The sequence below is a fragment of the Cyprinus carpio genome, chromosome B25 (genome assembly GCF_018340385.1).
Source record: "Cyprinus carpio isolate SPL01 chromosome B25, ASM1834038v1, whole genome shotgun sequence".
In the NCBI taxonomy this organism is placed as follows: Eukaryota; Metazoa; Chordata; class Actinopteri; order Cypriniformes; family Cyprinidae; genus Cyprinus; species Cyprinus carpio.
The window spans coordinates 11348238-11370726 of record NC_056621.1 but is presented as its reverse complement, the minus strand read 5'-3'; the positions used below and the strand labels follow the sequence as shown (position 1 = coordinate 11370726).

General features: G+C 35.9%; 1 protein-coding gene across 12 annotated transcripts in view; it reads right to left on the bottom strand.

The window, feature by feature from the left end:
* The window catches only part of ppfibp2b (PPFIA binding protein 2b), a 56495-nt gene that overhangs the window by 6529 nt on the left and 27477 nt on the right, over positions 1 to 22489 (bottom strand). For 3 of the 12 annotated variants that reach the window (XM_042753190.1, XM_042753194.1, XM_042753201.1), the window contains 22 exons: positions 22366 to 22452; positions 20173 to 20286; positions 16851 to 16988; positions 12646 to 12849; positions 11795 to 11887; positions 9685 to 9796; positions 8967 to 8999; positions 7243 to 7304; positions 7047 to 7122; positions 6851 to 6963; positions 6140 to 6207; positions 5849 to 5923; positions 5381 to 5441; positions 5116 to 5151; positions 4646 to 4787; positions 2724 to 2756; positions 2494 to 2629; positions 2176 to 2280; positions 1939 to 2089; positions 1384 to 1495; positions 300 to 388; positions 81 to 203 (listed from right to left, as the gene is read on the bottom strand). In XM_042753190.1, the coding sequence (XP_042609124.1) occupies positions 81 to 203; positions 300 to 388; positions 1384 to 1495; positions 1939 to 2089; positions 2176 to 2280; positions 2494 to 2629; positions 2724 to 2756; positions 4646 to 4787; positions 5116 to 5151; positions 5381 to 5441; positions 5849 to 5923; positions 6140 to 6207; positions 6851 to 6963; positions 7047 to 7122; positions 7243 to 7304; positions 8967 to 8999; positions 9685 to 9796; positions 11795 to 11887; positions 12646 to 12849; positions 16851 to 16988; positions 20173 to 20286; positions 22366 to 22452 (2163 nt within the window). The remainder of the gene's footprint in view (positions 1 to 80; positions 204 to 299; positions 389 to 1383; positions 1496 to 1938; positions 2090 to 2175; positions 2281 to 2493; positions 2630 to 2723; positions 2757 to 4645; positions 4788 to 5115; positions 5152 to 5380; positions 5442 to 5848; positions 5924 to 6139; positions 6208 to 6850; positions 6964 to 7046; positions 7123 to 7242; positions 7305 to 8966; positions 9000 to 9684; positions 9797 to 11794; positions 11888 to 12645; positions 12850 to 16850; positions 16989 to 20172; positions 20287 to 22365; positions 22453 to 22489) is intronic. The other 9 variants (XM_042753200.1, XM_042753195.1, XM_042753197.1 and 6 more) reach the window with 9 other exon arrangements.

Here is a 22489-nt window from a genome sequence, read left to right as displayed (position 1 = left end):
AAACACAAATTTGCATAAAAATAATGAGCATTATCAGTTCTGGAAGTGCTGAAGTAGATTTCTGTTTCTTTCATCCTCACCTCATCTCCAGGTCTTCTTTTGAGGCAGTTGGGGTTGAACTTGTTAACATGTAGGACGTGGATCGCACACTTGATGCTGAGATGATGCAGCTGACTGGTGACTTTCAGGAACAGAAGATCATTCTGAAAATAAAAGTAAAATACCGATATTGATCACATATGATGTAGTAGTTAATTCCAGTCCTCTAATCTGATTGGCAAGGCACTATAGATGTTTACCACTGTCAAATACTGCAGCATTCTACCATCCACACGTCCTTCACTGAACTGGTCTTTATACTGCGGTAAACCAATATCATCCAGCCAACCTGTGTAGAAATAACACATCGTTTCTTTTTACAGTGTGTCATTTCTTATTTGCATGATCTAAAATACATGTGTGTGTATTTATGGAGAACTAGGAGTGTCACTTGAAATTCATTATCAATTTATTAATTCATATGTTTTTTAATTAATTTTTATATTACATTCATTCAAATGTACAATTAAATACACAATTAAAAGTGTTTCATTCATGTTTAAAAATGTAGTTAATAAAAGAGCAACAATTTAAAAGTTGCATTTTTAATACATTCAATTATTAATTCTCAAATTTTCAATTTTAAATGTGACATTTGTTGACATTTTTATATTTTAATTAGGGCTGTCAGTTAATTAAAATGTTTAATCTAATTTTATCTAATCTATATAAATTTTACTGTAAAATTACTTACAAAAAATAATTTAAAGCTATTATTGTCTTAAATGAGAAAGTATCAAGTAGACATTACAAATAGTAGCTTTAGAAAGAAATAGTGAGTAAATGATGACGGAATTAATTTTTTTGGGTGAACTACCACTAACACTAATGTTTATTATTATTATTGTTATTATTATTAATAGAATTATACTTTAAATAAGAAACTAAAACTGCCAGCAGGTGACACTAAATGTCTTTATGATTCATTAGGCTCGTTTGAGATGAGCAAAATCTGTGCAGAACCGATCACCGCGAAAAGTGTCGAGTTACGTCCGACTTGCTCTGATGTCATGCTTGCGTATGCCAAAAAAACTCTCGCAACTGTATGAAATGTAAGATGTTATACAGGGCTTTGGGCGGGGCCAGTGCATTAACTGCGTTCAAATATTTTAAATCACGCTATTTTTCATGACTAATTAATTACGCGTTAAACAGCCCTAAATTGAATTAATATACTGATAAATAATGAATTGTATTTTTTTACAGCACTAGTCTTGTGAACTGTAAATAAAGTATTATTTATTAATTATTATTCATATTCAGAGTTGGATTATGGGTACATACGTGTGACCCAGATGTGGTCCAGTTCAGAGGATTTCTCTGTGATTTTGGTGCTGAATGAGTGCAGAGCCAGCTGGAGCTTCTTCCTGTGTAGCGGATGTTTAATTCCCAGCTCCTACATGTGAAAAAAAGAAAAAAAAAAAACTTTTAGAAATCAAAATGGTTGCAACAGCATATTGGTACTTTAATAATGTCAAGAAATGAAAACAAATATTTAGCAATGTTCAATTAAAGAAGCATAAAGCCTCACATAAAGCTATAATCATTCTGATTCATTGAAAACCAAATCCGAACATTTAATTGGGTGGGTTTGATGGCAGAACAAATTAGTAAGTCGCACAGCATTACTGATGCGGAACAGAGGTTAAAGCCGCCCTGGCAGGTTTAACCAAACCAGGAAGTGATTGGCACCACAACAACCCGAAGCGAGAGGCATAGCCAAATCATTTCACATGGATCGCCAGGTGTTGAATGAGGAAATCAGATTGTTAAAACCTGGATGCTGTTGATGTAAGCCACAGGTCTGAATTTGTTACTTGTGTCAAAAGTATCTCTCACCTTCTCGAAGTCCTGCGAGGAGGCAGAGAGTAGAGTCTGACCGCTAGTGACCCACTGTCTGGCCATATTCACATACTGACCCAGACCAAACTCCTCCATCCATGCACACACCTGATCACATGACCATTTCGAGAAGGGGGCGTTCGTGTCACTGCAGAACACAAATGTAGAATATTAGAAACAGGAATAAAGGTGCTTGCTTATGTCTAGTAAATCTGATTGTAGGTGCTGAGATACCGTGCAGAGGCGAGTCGAGGGCCGGCCGTGGCCCTGAAGCCCCCTCGCTTAAAGTCAGAATCAGAACTGTCTGCAGGAAGACTGCCTGACTGTGTTCTCCTGATCCTGTGAAACAGACCCAAAAATAATGGTAAAAAAAAAGAATAGTAGCCAATGGTTATCATGATACAATCAAATCCTGAAGGATAAAATGAAAATTTTGTCCTACACTAATTCCTATAAGTATTTCACACAATATCACTTAAAAAGACATCATATTATAAAACAATGTTTTTTTGAAAGCTGTCTTTTAACCATTAAAAAACCTTAAATACTCACTTTCCCCACAGTTTTCGAATGCCTTTCTGGTTCTTCTTGTGCTCTGGTGAAACGGGAGACTGCTGACCTGATTCTACCCCAGACGATATCGGCGAAAGGTCAGACAGGGTCGAGTCATCTGTCTTCTCCGCCTTTCCTGTGAATAGGAAGTAATCCACTTAATCAGTTATGTGTTTCTGTGTTTTTATAAGTTCAGTAATGGATTGAATACACATTCTATCTTTACCCACCAAGCGCACACTGATCATGCTTTCTCCGCGGCCCTGCACCAAATATTAGCCATGCAAGAGAGCAGAGGAAAAGAAAGCAAAGACTTAATGCCACAATGCAGCAGAGCTGGTTTTAATTTTTAATTCTATGGAGCTTAGATCTTAGTTATTTTTAAACTAAGAGAAGTTGATATTAAAATCATAATAACAACAGTAAAAAAAAAAAAAAAAAAAAAAAAAATCAATACAATAATTAAATTTTTCTTTACAAGGTTTTAAAAAAAATACAGTAATTACATCAGCTCTTTGAGTTTTTATAAGATTTTTCTAAGAAGTCTTTATAAATGTCAAATGATTCTCAATTAACAAATCTATAAAGAATGAGTCTACGTATAGCATCAATTATTTAGTAAATAAATATTACTATACGTAGAAAAAATGCATTATTCAAATAAATATTCATTAATTATTAAAAATTATTAATTTATATATATTTTTACATTATGTAAAAATTTATAACTTTCGTATTCGTTCCGATGGAGAACGATGGAGGTAGTTATATAAGTAATAAGCAAACCAACCCTAGTGAAAAATAAATATACTAAAATGTATTTGAAATACATTTATTTCATGCTATAAGTATACTACAAATACATTTCCGTATTATGTGCTTAATAAAATACCCTGCGATTTTGTTTTTGGTATACTAATCTGGTAAACTTAAAGTCTGCTAAATTGGAACAACAAATTTTGTACTTAATGCACTTTAAATGTGTGGAAGTAGTGCTGAAGTCCAAAGACAAACTTACTGAAGTATATAGGATTGTGCTAAAGTGGAACTATTGCAAGTATACTTTAGGTACACTTTAAATATCTTGCATCTGAAGACTGATATTATTCAAAGATCATACGATCCTAATGAATAGTGAGAATTAAACACATTTTAGGCTTATTATTAAGAAATGTGCATTGTGCAGAAGTAGTACACAGGGTTGCCAGGTTTTCAAAACAAAACCCACCTAATTGCTACTCAAAAAACATTTCTAGTTTTTAGCATCAAACTTCTGTAGCCTATATGAAATCCAAATGGATTTCTCCTTATTCCTTTTTTTCCATATACAGTACATTATATTTGCATCACATCAAGTTTAAACTCAAAGCAAAGCAGCAAGGCTCATACAGTATAAACTAAGTCTAATCTCTGAGAGGAAAGAGGGAGAGGAAAAATAAAAATCCTCTGCTTCAGCTTTAAAGAATCAGGATAGGAGAGCTTAGGTTAAATCCAATATGACACAGCAAGCGTGTGCTCTGTGGTCGCATGCTAACGTGAGATTTAGAGGACAATACCTAAAGCTGGAGCGCTGGCGCTTCGGCAGCGTCTCGCACCGAGCGAGAGAAGGGAAACACATGCAGAGACAGTTACACAGCCCAAGAGATGGATTAGTCAGAGAGGAAGAGTAAAAAGAAGATACACAGAAGCCCATGCAAAGACACCATAGTGTTAAAAAAGCAGAATAAGATGGTTAAAAAGCTGTTATGGTCAAAAAGCTTAGAGGACAAAAGTTCTCAAAAATAGAAGAGCAAACAAGCACAATCACACCAGCTAAGGTAATACAGTATTAATTACGTCATATAATAAAGATTATGGCTGTATCTGAATGCTAAAAAAATGCAGGGAGTATACAGAAACATGCTAAAAAATATGTTTATTCAGAAATGTCAATATTTTATTTTTTTTATTTATATTTTTATATATTATATTTATATTAATCACGATTAATCGTATCGCGATTAATATATTACTTAAATTTATACAAGAAATCAACATTGTACACACTAAATGCATGGCTCCCTCAAAGGCTCACTTAAATTTGTTTTCAGACACCTCACGTAACAAATGATTTCAGAATCAAAACTGTGGGTGCTGTGAGCAAATAGCTTACTCAGGTTGAATTCGCTGTCTTCACTTTCATCCGGTGACAGCTGCAGCGGGGAAGACGGCTGCAGTCTCACTCCGTTCTGCTCTGGACGGCTAAACTTGCCCGGAAGCGTCTGGTATTTGTTATTTTCAGGATTATATCGGTTCTGTGGAAGAAATGCATTTATCTTCGCGATTAAATATTTATGTCGAGATTTTTATATTGCTATAAATTATATTAAACATTAAAATGCATTATTACAAACAGCTTTAGAATTTAATTAAACATATAAATAAATAAATACACATTTTATTAGAACAACAGGAATGTAAGGTCTAAGCGGCTACTTGTTAATAAGCATTTTTATTTAAATAAGCCAGGCAAACAAAAAGATATGCATACGTTATGTTAACAAATGCATACAGCAAAGGCTATTGCTGTGCTGCTGGTGTTGTGTTTGCTTTAGTTTATTGGTTTATGTTAGCTAATAGTACCTCTAAAACAGCCTCTACTGGTTGGCCCACTACACACTTAAAAAAAAACAACAGTCAAAACACACAAACATACACTCATATAAGTCACATTGTTAGTTGAAACACACAAAATCAAGCACTATTGTTCATGTTAATTAGCAATAAAGAGATCTGAGTTGAGTAGAGACATTCAGACTAAAAGCGTTTTGTTAATGATATGAGTTAGTTGGGCACAAGAAGCAGAAGAGTCATATTTATTTATACAAAATGATTCAGGTTTTTGTACCATCTGTAAGCTTCCACTCTGGAGTTCTTCCAAGCTGGTGGACAGCATCCGTGGCATTGACCTGAAAATAAAACCATGCACAATTATATTAAACAAGCTTTGCTTGTTATTGCAGAATAAGAGCATCTTATTGGTTCAGGTTACTAACAAATATAAGCGGGAAGCACATACACATGGCAAAAAACTAAAAGATTGAAGACCACGTCCCAAAAAATTGCAACATGATCATTTCTGCTAAATGTATCTGGGTAATTGATTGTTGTGAAGGAAAAAAAGAAGCATAATGTCCTAATTTAACATGCACCCAAGGAATACTGAAAACATTGAAATATCACAGGAAATACTCCAGCTACAACTAGACCGATTAGTAACAGTGTGTGTGGTATGTGGCAAAAACATGACAAGAACAAGGCCACTGCTGCTTTAGAAAGCCATTTAGACAAGCACAGACACACACACTCCACTTGCCATTGTCTGCTGTAAAAGCCCAAGTCGCCAATGGATACCATCGAGGTCTCCATGGAGGGCTGTATACTGCGACAGCTGGGCCAGAGAAGGATAGAATGGGATGGAGTGCAAGGAAGAGAGATAGAGTTGACAAAATCACATTAGGTTGGGTGAACGATTGGGACAGCGAGTTTGCAGCAAAATGATCCTTCTCCCATAGAGGCCTCCTGATCCCTATTGCCTTTAAGAACAGCGGCCCACTGAGACTCTGCCGTCATCAGTGTACTGTTAGTAATACAAACTCTTGCTCACCTGGAGTCCAGTTCCCTCTGTAAACATGGAGGAGAGACCATGAGTGGCGACGGGCCTCGGGAAGACATCTGTGGAGAGTAAAATTAATGGAATTTGGAGACAAATGGATCATTTTGGTGTTTTAGCATTTTAGGTTTTCTCCTGAATTCCACATGTGTTTTCCACGTTGTCTCTGGAATTTCAGATTAAACTGTTTATTCAAACACTGTACACCACAAACTGTTTATTCAAACACTGTACACCACTGTTTTGTGTCAATAGGATTGTTATTTTTGAAAGAAATTCAAACTCAGTTATTTTATTCAGCAAGTGTGCATTAAACTGATCAAAAGTGACAATAAAAACATTGAAAATGTTACAGGAGATTTCAAATAAATTCTGTTATTTTAAACTCTACATTCATCAAAGATGCTTGAAAAAATGTATTATAGTTTCCACAAAAAAATAAAAAAAATTAAGCAGCACAGCTTTTAAGAAAGTAAGAATCAGTATATTGGAATGATTTCTGTGACACTGAAGACTGGAGAAAATTCTGAATGGTAGTGCATAATGGTAGAGTCATATGTTAATGTGCTTATGGTTGTGATGATTTCTGAATGACCTGTTTTTCCATTAATGGTTTGGTTGTACTAGAAAGGGAATATAAATGAAGCTCAAAACAGCAAGATCATGCAGTTTTACTGTGATATGACCCAAAACCTTGAAAGATACCTGTAGCTCTGATCTGACAATGTCAGAGTATGCTTTATGCGTCAGGGCTCTTATTTTTCGATTGCCACTAAGATCCTCTTCACTGCTGCCAGACAGCAATGTATCATTGGCCACTGAAGAGAGAGAATCATTCAGTGTCAAATTCATCTAGTAACAGGGAAAAAACATTAAAGCAGTAAGTTTTCATCTAAGGTACCTTGAGAAAGGGCCAAGCCATCCTTCAATTTTCTGTACTGGCCCAACAGAAGATTGAGTTCCTCTATGTGTCGATCCTTCAGAAACATAGTAGAGTTGATGTTTAGTCCATAAGCAAACCCCTCTATCTGTTACAACACGCATGCTGCTGATTCTAGACCTGTTGACAAATGTAAAGCGCACAGATGTTTGCTTACCTTTTGATTATTAGCAGCTATTAGTGTCTCCATTCCAGTTTTTAACCTCTGCAGCTCTTGATCTGGAACAGAAAGATCAAACAAAACTTAATATGCACCATTATATCATTATGGCAGTGTTGGAGAATTTACTTTAAATTATAAATAGCATTAGAGTTTCAATGTACAGTAGTTAAACTACAAGCAAGAATCCCTAAAATGCAGTTATTTTTTTCCCAAACTACAGCCAAGCTATATAAAATGTTGTTACTTTTAGTTAGTAACTCCCCAACACTGCATTGTGGTGACACACTCGATTTACAAAGCACACAAATAGATGATGCTGAGGTAAACCAGTCCTCCAGAAAAGCTCAGAAAGATGTGATGGTCTTTCTGAAGGTTTGCCAGGAGAAATACAGTAGTTGACAGGTGAAACACTCTTTAAAACAACATTCTCTTTGCAAAGTGTGTATATGCTTGTCCAGATTGACACATGCTTTTTGCCAAGCAGTCAATTACTCCAACACTCATAGCAGAACGTCATGCTCAGAAAAATTGTCTCTGTAACCAACATTATAGTCGCAGACCTCTGGTTAGAGCTGGCTGACCACTTCAGCTAAATTAAGTGAACCAGCTATCATGCTTGAAAATCCAGCTTGACCTCCTTAGAACTAGTATTTCCAGCAGGGAAACCTTCCTTCACACTTTATTTTTAATATTACTATTAAAAAAATTAACATATTCATATTACTAAATTAATATATCATTTCAGGAATTATAATTTTCATTACAATGAATTTACAATACAATGGGTAAATTTAATGAATTTTTAAATATTATGTAATATATTCAACAGAATATTATAAATTATAATATATAATATAATGGCACCACTGTACTTTTTTATATATTATTTTTTACAATTTCTACATTGATATATATATATGTGTGTGTGTGTGTGTGTGTATACATACATACATCATATATATAGATATATATATATATATATATATATGTATATATATGTATGTATGTGTATATGTGTATATACTACATACATACATATGTGTATATATATATATATATATATATATAATTATATAATTCTATTTTCTAATTTATTATATATTTAACATTTAATTTTTATATATTTATATTTAATTTTACCATATTATGAAGCCATGTAATTTATGTATTTTCATATATTTTACTGCATACTTTTTTTTTTTTTTACACATATGTACTATATTTAACATCACATATAAAAAGGATTACACATAAAATCAAAGTCTTTTCACACACTGTGATGACTCGAAGTAACACTTCACAGGCAATAAAACACACCCACTATTGGGCTGTTAGTAATGCACAAATTATGAGATTAACTGCAACAATGTGCTGCAATGAAGTTTGGAAACATACAAAACATAGTAGTTGATTCATCTTTTCTTTTTCTTTCTTTGAACTGGCCCTGGTCCTGTATTAATGAGTTTTAGCTCACAGACCCATGGGAAAGCAATGAGTGGCTGCGGGGTGTGACAAGCATGAATCAGCCACTTAACACCCCCTCCACACGCACACACACACACACATACACACACAGGAAGCCATTGAGGGGATTGGTGCGACAGGCTTGACAGCATGCCAGTGTACATTAGTCAGATTGACAGAGAGATGCTAAGGGGCAGCTGAATCAATCTGGGGGACAGCATGGGAGGATCTGAGACTTTGAAATGTGTGCTTACGTTTGTCTCTCAGCTTTCTCTTATACACCTCCTCTACAACAGGGAGCGGCGAACAGCAGAGGCCATAGTGATTACCAAAAAGATCCACATGTTAGTAATTTCAACACTCACATGAACAGTTTCCAACAATCATCGTCACTCCCATGCAGCTAGTTTTTGGTACTTTCCACAAACAGAGTACACACTGGTGTCAGATTATTGCACTTTTAAAAGCAGCAGAGGCAAAAAAAATATGTGAAACCTGTTAGATATATTAGATAAATTATCATCTAAAGTAAAATTAATCTAGCATGTTAGATCAATAATCCTTGTTACCCATGTTATAATAAGAAATAAATATTAAACAATGTTTTTATGCAACCCTGTTACTCATTACTGTGTGCGCACACACACACGCAAACTAATTTAGTTTTATATATATTTTGTCTATTTAATTTTTATATTTCTGCTAGAATAACAATAAGCAACAGACAAACTAATCAGGGTTTTAAACTGTGCCAAACTAAGGGGTAACAAGAGAATGAAATCCACATTTTCTGAAAGTCCTAACCATTTGCAAAATGACTTAATGACTAAAATTACTTCATTTTTAAGGGTTTCAGGTCCTATTTTGTACATTATTAGTGAAAAAGAGTAATTTTTTATTAATGTAATGCTAAATTATTGTGCACTGAGGCCTCACTTCAGCAACCGCTAGCATTAATCTTCTTAGAGGTACCTCTCTCTGTGATGTCATTGCTGATGGTTCCTCGAGACAGAAGCTGGTTCTGTAGACACTCGATTTCAGCATCCTTTGTAGCAAGCAGCTGCTGGAGTTTGGCAATCTCAGTCTAAAAAAAAAAAACACGTTAGCAGAATAGCACATTTCAGATCAAGGTAAGATATCTTCAGATTTAACCATAATTTTATTAACATTTATGAGAAAGAAGACTATGAGGTTTTACACAACATCACAGTAAATCTTCAATATCATATTCATCATATTAATGCTTTCGGGGAGAACAGGGGAATTTGACTGTCAATACAAAAGTGAAAACACAATGGGGTTAAAAACAGGTTAAATGACCTTCACCATTTTGGGGGGGGGGGCAAATGGTACTTCCACACTTAAAAACACCCACTATATTGTCACAAAACAGGAAACAAAAAATTGGACTACTACAAACAAGTAACCTTTTTCTGTTTATCATCTTGCTAACATTCATATACTGTACCACCACCATCATGCTCAGACATGATTTTCCAGAAAACCAATTCAAGTAGCTATGCTGGTACTATAGCAGGCTACAAGGTTGAAAAAGGCACAAAATTATTTATTTTGAGCTGATGAATTAACAAACACAACAACTCTTTCCACATTGTAGCTTTTTACATCAGCTTGAAGAGATTACACCGGCCATACCCATGAGAACAAAATTCTTTGGCAGCAGATTCCTTACATCAGTGTCCTGACCTTGTAAATGCTCAAATGTTAGCACATAGCAACACACAACCTTCCTCTAATTTCTGTGCCACCAATGGCACTACAAATAAACATTCCCCCATCTCCCATTGTTTAGTCAAACAGAGAGAATGTTGTGTGGGTAGTAACAGGCAAATATGGCTAAATTAGGGAAAATGCATTTGTAGTATTTCATTACAGGCTATAGAAGAACAAAAAGACAATGTAATGTAAATAAAGCATGTACATTGTACAAGAATGTACTGCATTAAAATCTTTAAGCTGTAAGATTACTGTACAATATTCAGTAGCTTCTCAACAACTGACCGAGTGCCTGTTACATAAATGGGTGTCTAATCTTGCTCTTGGAGGGCCACCTTCCTGCAAAGTTTAGATCCAATACACCTCCCTGAAATTTTTGAGTGATCCTGAAAACTTTGATTAAGTGGTTCAGGTTTGTTTGATTGGGGTTGTAGCTAAGCTCTGAAAGATAGTGGCCTGGATTGGATTCACATAAAACGAGGGTTCAAGAGGCACAAGGACTGGGAGCTCAGAGAGGCATAACAACCAAAGGAGTGGACATTTTCAAGAAACTATAACAAAGCTTGGAAAACATAGACCTCCAAGTCTTGAGCAGAGGTGGAAGTATTATGAAAGCAACCCTGTCTTAAATGGCACTCTTGATGCAAACTTGCGGTCATGTGGTCTTTCATATTGGGTGTCCCTGTGGTCCACGAGACTGCAGGGTGTCCCATTTTATGAGTCAAAAGTGTTTTCCCCATGTGTCGTCAATAGATCTTAAAGAGCGTGGTCAGTTATCCAGCAACATTACGTCATGTGAACTCAAAGAACCGCAAGGACTGAGGGTGCCATTTTGGGACAGGGCCATAATCGCCCTCTCCTTTGTGTCCTACACCTCAGGGAGGATGACAAGGGATAAGAAGGGGGAGCGGGGTTAAGCACCTGAGCTGTCCGACAGCGCTCCTCCCAATGCTGTCGTTCTACCTGAGTGTGCTCGACCGTGAGCTTCAGTGTAGAAAGCTTGGTCATGAGCGACTGGTAACAGACATGGAGGGAATAGGTGATAGAAAGCTGGAGGAAAAGAGAACGCAAGAGGGACGTTCATTATGCAGAGAGCTGAAGAGTTTGTGAGAGTGCATTGAACAATTGAATAAAAAGTCCTATTAGTATGTATAGAAGAGTTACGGGATCAAAGCAAGAAGTTGCATTGACAAGAGTTTGCATTTGGGGTTAAGCCAATATGGATAAAGAAACTGTTAGTAAATGCTGATGGGGCAGTTAAAGTTCGTAATGAACAAAACAGAACCACAAGAGCACAAATTACTAGACTGAAGTCTAATAGGGTTCCAGAATAAATATACATTACCTTAGTGGCTTTGAGCTTCCTCTCATATTGCGATTTCTCCCCCTCCAGTTCTTCAACTTTGCTTTTAAGAAGGCGAAGCTCTTGTAGCAAAGCCTGATGAATAAGCAGAAACAAAAGAAGAACAATTACAAACCACCTTGCAGTGGCAAATATCCAGCCATTCTGGCAACAGCTCCTGGAAAATCTATGCTTCTTTCTAAGGTACAGAGCCCCTAAATTGGCTTTGCAGAAAAAATACAACCCTGAGACTTTCATGTGCAAAAATGTTCTTGTGTACACTCGAAAGTTCCAGGAGCTTTTTTTTCTGCAAATTCCACTTCAGGGGATCCATACTAAGGGCTTTCATATCAATACAAAGGAATTCAAGAAGAAAGGGTTTGGACGGACCCATGAAACCCATAAACCGTGCAGTTAAAACACAAGAAAGCTCTGGAGATTCCTGGAAAACCTTATTAGTTTCTATAGGTAAGATACCTTGAGTCCTCAAAAACTGACAGAATTGATCAAGGAGAAAGAATCTAATAGGGTCACCACTAAGCCCACAGCCCTTCTGGAAGCTCTCTGGATCTACTCAGCAACCGTTAGAGTTAGTGAACTTCCATCATGCAGGTTTACACCCAAAATAAATCATGACATTCTGTCATCAGAACACACTGCAAACACCAATAACCATGAGATTCCCACAGTGGAGCCCGCAGACATATTGGATTCACTGTAGGAAGAGGCAGTTAGTAGTAATTCCTGTTGGATTGTTCAAAAGTGAGATGGGGATTGGTTATGTTTTAGGGTAAAGCAAGGAGGTAAAAACAGGGTCTTGAAGTAAGTCCACCACGTAATGAGGATCTGCCTACATTCTCTCCTCCGCTTCTACAGCGGCAGCTGCATTCCTCAGCATCCGATGCACCAAGGCCCACATCGGGGCTCTGGTCGAGAGCCTCGCGTGTGCCACTGTCCCCCAGGCTCTCCAGGGCCCGCTGCTCCTGAATGCGATTGCTGATTTCCTCCTGGAATTTACACATCTGCTCCTGTAGTTCACTAATTAGATTAACCACACTCTGAGAGAGCAAAAACAAGAAAGCCAAAAAAAAAAAAAAAAAAGGAAAACGTTGATCAGATTTGGAAACACAGTTACACATAGACACAAATAATCTTATGATTAGTCTGAGTTCTCTGAATAGGCATATTTATTCTTTGGCTTTGTGCACTTTTGGTTTTCGTATCTAATATATCACCTCCACTCCAGACAAGAATTTCTGGAGGTTCAGGTTCATGTTCCTTTAAATAGATAGTTTACTAAAAACTAAAAAATTCTGTCATTAATTATTTACCGTCATTTCGTTCCAAACCCGTAAAATCTTTGTTCATCTTCAGAACATAAATTAAGATATTTTTGATGAAATCCAAGAACTTTCTGACCCTGCATAGACAGCAAGGGTATTACCACGTTCAAGGCCCAGAAAAGAAGTACATCATTAAAATAGTCCATGTGACATCAGTGGTCAACCATAATGTTATAAAGCTACGAGAATACTTTTTGTGCACAAAGAAAACAAAAATAACTTTTTTCAACAATTTCTTTTCTTCCGAGTCAGTCTTCGACGTGCGTTCATGACAGTACCACACAGCTCGAAGCTCTCGTAGATTCATAAAATTATGGTTGAACTGATGTCACATGGACTATTTTAACAATGTCCTTACTACCTTTCTTCACCAAAAATATCTCAGTTGTGTTACTCTCAATGCAGGGTCAGAAAGCTCTCGGATTTCATCAAAAATATCTTAATTTGTGTTCTGAAGATGAACGATGGTCTTACGGGTTTGGAATGACATGAGGGTGAGAAATTAATGACAGAATTTTCATTTTGGGTGAACAAAACAAATAATCTTCAAAATATCGACCTAATAATAAATTATCTTCAGTCTATCGTTTTTTTAATTTGTCCACTACCAATGTTCAACAGTGTATATTCACATACCTTACATGTTGTCAGCATTATGTGTTATGCTTGAAATAATGTTCTTCTGTATAAATGGTAAAGGTGGTGAAAGGACTTGAATTGTGATCTACTCTTTGCCAGTAAAAAAAACTACTGACCTACTTTTCAATTTAAAGAAGGGTCTTTAGGACAAGCTTTTCTGGGAACCAAGATACAGCATTTCATAATATAAAATGCAGGTGCTTGGGATTCAAATAAATGTCCAGATGAGTAATAAATAATAACGTAATACTTCATCTGGCACATATGACAGTACTACATACTGATTACAAGATCTGACTTTAGCATCGTGTATGTTAATGTTCAGTTTGTTTTTCACTTGTGAACACGTGAATGATGAGTCTGGCTAATCTTGGCTATTCTGACAGAAATGCAAAAGCTGTCAGCCAGAGGAAGTTTCATATGATATTCCCCACTGATACTAAAGCTGATGATAAGGTACACGTTCCAAGCTTATATTTAGCTCTATGCTAAAGGTTTGTGAGTGGGGGGGATGTGTGTGGTGAAAGTGTTTTGTGCCCGTGGTATGTTCAAAGTGAATTTCTGCCATTCCGTCCCGTTGAACGGAGCCTTGCAGCTGTCACCCTTGAGGCCAGTGTTTGTTGATGCAACAAATGCAAGGAGAGCTCAGTTACCACACAACCAACAGTGTGCAGTGATGCTACGGATTTATGAAAGATGCTAAAAAGAATGATTTACAATATTGCGTCATTACTCAGTAAACCCAGAAATTTCAACATTAACCACCAGTCACAGAATATGCACATACTTTTGTGACAAGCAAGATTTGCACAATTTTTACTAATTTGACTAGACAGATTTACACATTCAAATTTCAACATTAGTGTATAAATATGAAATGTTAAATGTACACACCTAGTAAACCGAAAATGCAACACACATTACTAAACAGCCATTAGCAGCTTTTCCTTCGCTTTTCGCTTCGCTTCTAAAGGTGAATGACACCCATTGCAGATACATGTTAAAAAGTGTGTGCATGTTGTGTGCAGCTGAACACTCATCAAGACAAGCACTGAGCACTTCTGGCGTCTGTCATTTTACGTTCATCAAACTGCCCGTCACTGTCTCCCATTTAGGTCCACCGCATGCTTTTGTGCCTCTACTGATTAGCATCTTCCCTTATCAGCGCATTGCCTTTTTGGCTCCGGGAGCATTTGTGGGACGTAGGGTTTGAATGTGTATGTGTAATTGCCTGGGTGTGTGTACATGGCTGTAAATCATGTTTCTGTAAGCACACTGTCAGTGTGGAAAGGCTGAGGCTGTGTGATAGCCCAGCTCAAACGAATGACAAATACATAACAACGAGACATCTATTGGCTCAGAGTCAAACTCCTTCCTGTTTTGAGTTCTTGGTATACCTACCTGAAATCAAACATCAGGAGAATGTTTACATACTTGTATAGAAATTGAAAAGAGAGTGTTTTCTAATGGCCAATAGCTTTTGAGTGAGGATACCAAGGCAAATTTATGCTGAAAATTCCCATGACATTAAATTTCTATTAATTTCCATGACTCTACAAGGCTCTGATATTTCTAGGTTTTCCCATGGCTCTGGGAAACCCGTCCACTTGCTGTTTTGGAAAATGCTTTGAAAAAGGAACAATTCCATTTTTAGACAGAAAACCAGAGATGTAGTATGTTCAAGAAAAATAAAGCGCAGAACAGATGCTCCTTTAAAGTTTTATGGTGTTTTATGGTGACTCTCCGTTTAGTCTGTTGGCTCTGCACACTTTGAGTCCGATAATTAATTAGGTGTTAAGAGGTGATAAATCTACAGGATCTTCATACACACACCACAACATAAACAAGCCACCACAACTTCCCTGTTCCCTAGTTATGTTTCCATGCGGCATATGGAAACATCAGATTAAATGTCAGCTCAAAACCTTTTGAGCATGTTTACTGATCTTGTATTTCAACATGATGCACTTGGTGACCCACAGTGTTGTGTCAAAAGTCAGTTTCTATTCAATAGAACCATATACTTTTTTATTAATATACCTCTAAATCTATATAACAACTCATACGGAAATGGCTGCTTCTGTATGTGTGTGGTTTCAACTGAATTAGAGCCAACAGGTGCACAACAAAGACAGACACACTCAAAAAGACCTAAGTAACATCATCCAGTCAACCAAAATCAACCTAGTCAACAAATCTAAACCAGCATTACAAAGTATCCATCAGTATTACTTTATGAGGAAACAGAAAAACATAACAGTTCAATGTTATGATAGTAGCAATTTCTAATAGTAGGTGTCAAAATTACTAGTATATCAAATCGATAATAAATATAAAAGATATATAAAGTTAATACTCTATACAAGCACACACACAAATATATACATATATACATATACATACATATATATATATATTATATATATATATATATATAATATCTATATATTAAATATATAATATATACATATATGTATTACTATATATATATATATATATATATATATAGTATAATATATATATAGAGTATATGTAGTACAAATTGTACAAATTGTTATTGTTACTAAAATAAAATTAAAAATGTTTAATTTAAATAAATCTGAAAATAATTTTAAAAAATTCTGTAATTTAAATAAAGATGAAAAAGAAATAAAAAAAATTATTAGATTAAAACTTACTAAAACAAACTAAGAACTAAAATTACTAAAATACAAAAATAAATTAAGCCACATAGAAAAGAAACTAATAATGATGACTAAAGCACATAACATTACTCAAAGTTCAAACTAAAATGAAAAGGAAGAATATAAAAATAAAGGCTAAATTATTCTTTAATATTTATTAAATTAAATTATTTGCTGTGATGATAAAATGGAGAATCATGAAAACAATGTATATGTATCGAGTACTAGTGCTGTGACATCCTTACAAGACAGACTACACTAATAGAGGAAGTAAACAGCCCCGGGTTTAAATCAGTCTCATTTAGGGAACTACAATAATATGATATTAAACAAATACCATCTCCTAACAGATGAACCCACTGCCCTGTATGAGCTGACAGACTGATACAGTACCTCGGCTTTATGATGTTTCTGCTGTTCATCCATGTGGTTTTGTTCCTCCTCCATGCCGACTAGCTTGAGTTTCAGATAGGAAACTTCATCCATGAGTTCCAGTTTCTGCGTCTCCAGTGAGGTTCGGCTGACGAGCTCCTAAAGCACACGCACACATGTTAGCGAACACATGGTGACACACAAACACACCCACACAGGTTACAATCACACGGCACACAGACGCTCCTCGCTGCTCCACTGGCCAAGTTCTCTCACAGTATCGCTTAGGCCATAGCTAAGCGACGCTAAATATACTCAAGCAATGAACGCTATTTTTACTTCCTCTGACTCTCTGGTGCCTGTATGTGAGAAAGTCAGGAGGGCCAAAAGAGGGAAACTTCATTTCTCAGCATTCCTGATACTATGGGCTAAATTCAGCAGGACTCTGAGAACCTTGGCTAACACGTGTTTAAAAAGGGCATATATTGTTTTGTGCATATAAAAAAACTAGTATTGTGGTGATACAATGATGGTATCAGGTGGTAAAACTGTGGGATTTTGATATTTACTATTGTGCTGAATGATGACAATATTCCCTAAACCATACAAAACTACACAGAATCACAGTATTATATACAATATAGTATCATGTAAAAAATGGTCCACCTCATGCACATTTCTTTATTAAATTTTTTGACAAATTTATTCAAATTTCCATACAACCAGTGCAAAAAAAAAAAAAAAGGTCAGCAGATTTCTTCTGCTCCTAGTTATGCTTCATACTTTGTCTAGAATCACCCTCAAACACACTGACTGAGGATTTCACATAACTGCACTTCCTCTTTCACCTAATGACTTCCTCTTTGTAGTTTCTGAAGCAGAACACAAAAGTCCAAGGCCCATGTTGTTCTAACGATCAGAAAGCTTGTGTGCTCATGTCTCTAAATCTGTTTTCTCCTACTTAGTTTAATCTAACAAACGCATCCACCTTTTTCTTCAACATTAGCTGCTATGGGGAAATAACGAGAAGAATATCAACATGCAGTAAATGGCAAAACTGTTTGCTTTACAAACCAGTGTGTTCATAATTAAGATAATATATTAAAATAATATGTCACAACAATTTTCAATATCAAGCTGCAAAACAAGCTGTTTCGTACAGTTAAAAATAGCTGGATGTGGATGAGATGGGAAGTTAGACCCATAGAACATGTGCAAATGGCTGCGCCCACTTTTACAGGAAGAAAAAGGTGGATATAAAGCAATTGAGAAATATGGATACAATAAATACGACGCAAAGTTTCCTGGTAGACTGATGATCTCTTGCTTCTGTAAAATACAGTGAACATGAGTCACAATCAGCCACCAACGTCACAGTTTAGATCATCATATACAGCAGTGGTTTTTGACCGTTTAAACTCCAAGGCCCTCATTGGACACAATAAATATTTAAAGGATCCATTGCTTTTACAGCTGTATGTGATTTCCTGGATATATATATCCTGGAGTTATGGATTTATTTTTTAAATAGGCATTTCTAACTAATAAAATATTATACAGCTGTGAATTACTAGAAAAATGTATATTCATACAATACAATGTACAAAAACACCCATGTAATAAACTACTAAACATCCAGTGTTTAGGAGTGTTTATTAAAATAAATAAATACTTAAATCACTTTGAAGCTACCTTTTTTTTTCAACTGTTTTTTCTTCAAATACTATTTTAAATGATGTTAAGTCATCTTGAGGCCCCTTTATGAAGATAGCTGAGGCCCCGGACCCCTGCTTGAGAACTACTGGAATAGATTAAGGGTCACAAACTTTTTGTCAGTTGAACCCCCCATTACCCCCTATAACTATAAATCATTATTTAAAATATACTTCAAATTAATGTGAACTTTTCAGAATAAAATTAATTTTACAATGTTGCATTTTCACTTTTTCGAACACTGCAAAATGCTATTTTTCTTACAAAAATAATTTAAATCAACACAACTGTTAAAAAACTAATACAATTTTAAATAAAACAACAAACAAACAAACAAACAAACATGAGGGCTTAAACTGAATTAAGCATTGACATTTCTATCAAAATCTCTTGAATCTCCTGCAGTTCCTTCAGAAAACCTCTAGGTGTTCACAAACTTCCACTTGGGGGAAACCCATTATCATAATAAATAAACTATAAAACAGCTCTTTGCACTATTGGTAAGCAATACTGCACGTTTTAACATCAAATTGAACAAAGAAGCCAACAAAGAACTATGGTATTTAAGAAAACTGCCATGTCTAAGCTGTGAGTTTACTTGCCCCATCAAGCAAGGAGACCATGAGGGCTCTCTCTATCTCTCCATCTCAGCATTCCATCTTGATATGATTGTTGGCACAGCCGTCCTGTTAAGGAATCTTGAACATGATCCCAGGCAAAGTGGGCAATTCTCACTAATATAACCTTAAATTGGTATGAAACTGATGTGGTATGTCAAACAATTATATGATCAGATTATATAATTTCTAAATTCTTTTTATTATTCTTTATTTATCTAAACATCATTTCAGTATTTTCTATCATTATTGTGTTAATGTATATTACTTATAATAATTTTAAATATTTCATGAATTAATAAATAATTTACCCACAGAATTAAAAAAAAAGTGACGTGCAAAACACATTAATCATTTAACCTTTTGTACACAATGACTCAAATCCTTTCGGTCTTGAGTAAGTCTGTGTATTTTTTCGGCAGATATTAAAAAACATTAAAATACTCCCCACAAATAAGCATTCATTTCTGTGGCTTCACTTGGCAATGCTAAAGGAACATAGCTGTTTCAAAAACAGTACTTTAGAAATTATACTAAACCGTTTCTCTATGCAAATCAAACAAACAGTTGCCAGCAAACAGCTACTAACACTGTGGCTAAAAGAGTTTCATTACAAATCCACAGTAAACACACAAAAACATGCACATTCCTCATACTTTATGATAATAACATCTACACAAACAAACAACTAACTTTGCAGAGACATACATGGATATAAAGGTCTGAAGGTATAATTATGCCAGGACTGGTAACCCACATTCATAAATAAAGTAGACTGAAAAAAATATTAACATTTAATCTGAGTCAAGTCTGCATAATTACATCCGAAACTGATGGAAAACCAAAGACTGCTCAAGTTTCAGGTGGCAAACACAGTTTCAGAAAGTGTTCACAATTTCTTCAACCAAAACCATCATGTAGAAGATTGAATTATTTTAAATGTCTCTACTTTATATCTCCCTGATTTCTGCTTTTAAAACTGGACGTAAATGACAGCAAGTATGTGATCTTACCTGTTGGAGCATTTCCTCAGTAGAAATGAGTTTGTGATGATGTTCTTCCAGGGAACTTTCCAGATCTCTGATCTTTTCTCCTTGAGCTTCAACCTGGTCAGTGAGAACACTCACCTAAAACCAACAGACAGCAGACAACGTTCACTCAGGCTAACCTGAAACCTGGCCAGTGTTTCTCTGTTGTTTCCTCCTACAGATATGCTAATGACGATTGCAACACACAAGCAACTCCAAAGTCTAAACAGCAGAGAAATGTAGTCCTTCAAATATGCATATTTGGGTTAAAAACAGCCGTTCCTTAGCCCTGACACACGTCCATGCTAACATGTGAGCCTGCTTGGGTTTCAATTGTTTTGAAAGTGTCCTTTTGTTCAGCACCAACTGAAAGACTGCCAACCAGCAATACAGGTAAAAGGAGAAGAACAACACCTTCAGGGCATTAGGAGCCAATCATGTTCATCAGTGTTTTAGAGCTCAAGACAATCCACCAATCAGAGTGCAGGAGGGGCAGGACTATGGAGAAGGGCAACTTTTTTGACACTTGTTGAAGAGGTAGACAACCTAACTTCTTAAAGGTGAAGTGTGCAACTTTTTTTGTTATAATTCTTTCTACAAGTAAGCCTTTAATACTCTGTGGTGATTACAAAACATTGCTAGATTTGTTTGAGTGCCAACTACTAATAATTCATCTTCAATGTCTTTACTACAGCAATAAATGATTAAATTCTGCTGAGGAGAAGTTTGCTAGTATTTTCCTAATGGTTTGTGCACATCAAAAGTGAAGCTAATATTCACATTGCTTTACTGACTCTAGATTACTCAATGTTTTTTTGCATCACTCACGTAAATAAAAACAGTTTTCCATGTTCTGATACAACCGGATATCAAACTGGACATGTCAATAAGCTCTTTGCTGATTGGCTTGTGTGACAACTTATCATGTGAATTTCCCACTTGAGTTGAAATTTTTCAACGTGCGTGGAAGACACGATTGAAGCCTTGTTTATAATTTCGCCTCTGCTGACTGCACGCACATCTTCCCAAACAGACGAGGTGTTTATACTTGTCATGCTTGGCGTTGTACTAATCTTTGAAATGACAGGGGGCGACTCTGAGTAATCGTTTGCTAAAACCATCAGGAATCAGCAGTGAATTCGTGAGAGGAAGTAGCACTTGGCGTCTCGTGTAGAGTTGATAAATGAATGAATTTCTTTACGTATAAATGTATTAGGTTGTGGGTTCACCTTGAGGACACAAGCGAAAATGTTAAAAAGTTACCCACACTACAAAAGAATCAAAGAATTATGTAAAACCCTGTAAAGCTTGCAATTTTTTGTGTAATTAGAACAAAATACTGTATATGGATATTATAAAAAAACTTAGCTTTTGGGTTTATGTCTCATTAATATATACAAAACAACATTAAGCAGGAGGAACGCGCAAAGTTTTGGTGTGCACAAGCAATCTGATTTATAGATTATGTTTGGTGGATTATAAAATGGCTCACTAAATAAAATATTTAGCAAAATCTAATTTTATAGAGACTAGAGATGGGTTAGTTTCACCTGGGCTAGTAAACAACCACTTAGCAGCCACCTAGTAAACAACTTAGTAACCACATAGAATATGCTAGCAACCACCTAGCAACACTATAGAATACCTAAGTGACCAACTAGATGCCCTAGAAACCACCTAGCAACCATTTGTAAGACCTTGAAAACAGAAATAGTAACATCTGTGGCATTTTTATTTCATATAATAATTGAATGATATATACTGTGAGTCAGCAGACACATATTCTGGACAAATATTTACTGTTAAAGCTGGATGTCTGCTTTGGAAAAATCTCTGTTAAATGAACACAAACAAGTTTACAGGAAACACATACCATTCAAAAGCTAATAATAGGCTAAACTCTCACTGTGGTGTCTCCACCATCAGGGCTTCGTAAAATGCTGAGTAACACCAACCCCCTAACCTGTCTACAGATTGTCCCATAGCTATGTGATCTACGACCATCCCATTGTGCATTAAACAGGCAGCTGTGTTACCCGTTCACAGAGACACCACAGTCCCCCGGTTTGACCCTGTGAGGTTTTACAAGCATGTCGACTAGTTGTCTTCTCATTGTGTTGACACTGTGATTATTATGCGGAGTTGAAATGCCTTGGAGGCCTGAGTGAAAGATCTCACCTGGAGAACCAGAGACTCTTTGTCCCCTTCTAATCTCGCCAGCCGATCTTGATAGGTCTCATTGTTGCTTGAGCACTGGAGGTTAACCTGTGGAGACACACACGTGTACATGTGTTTTTACACA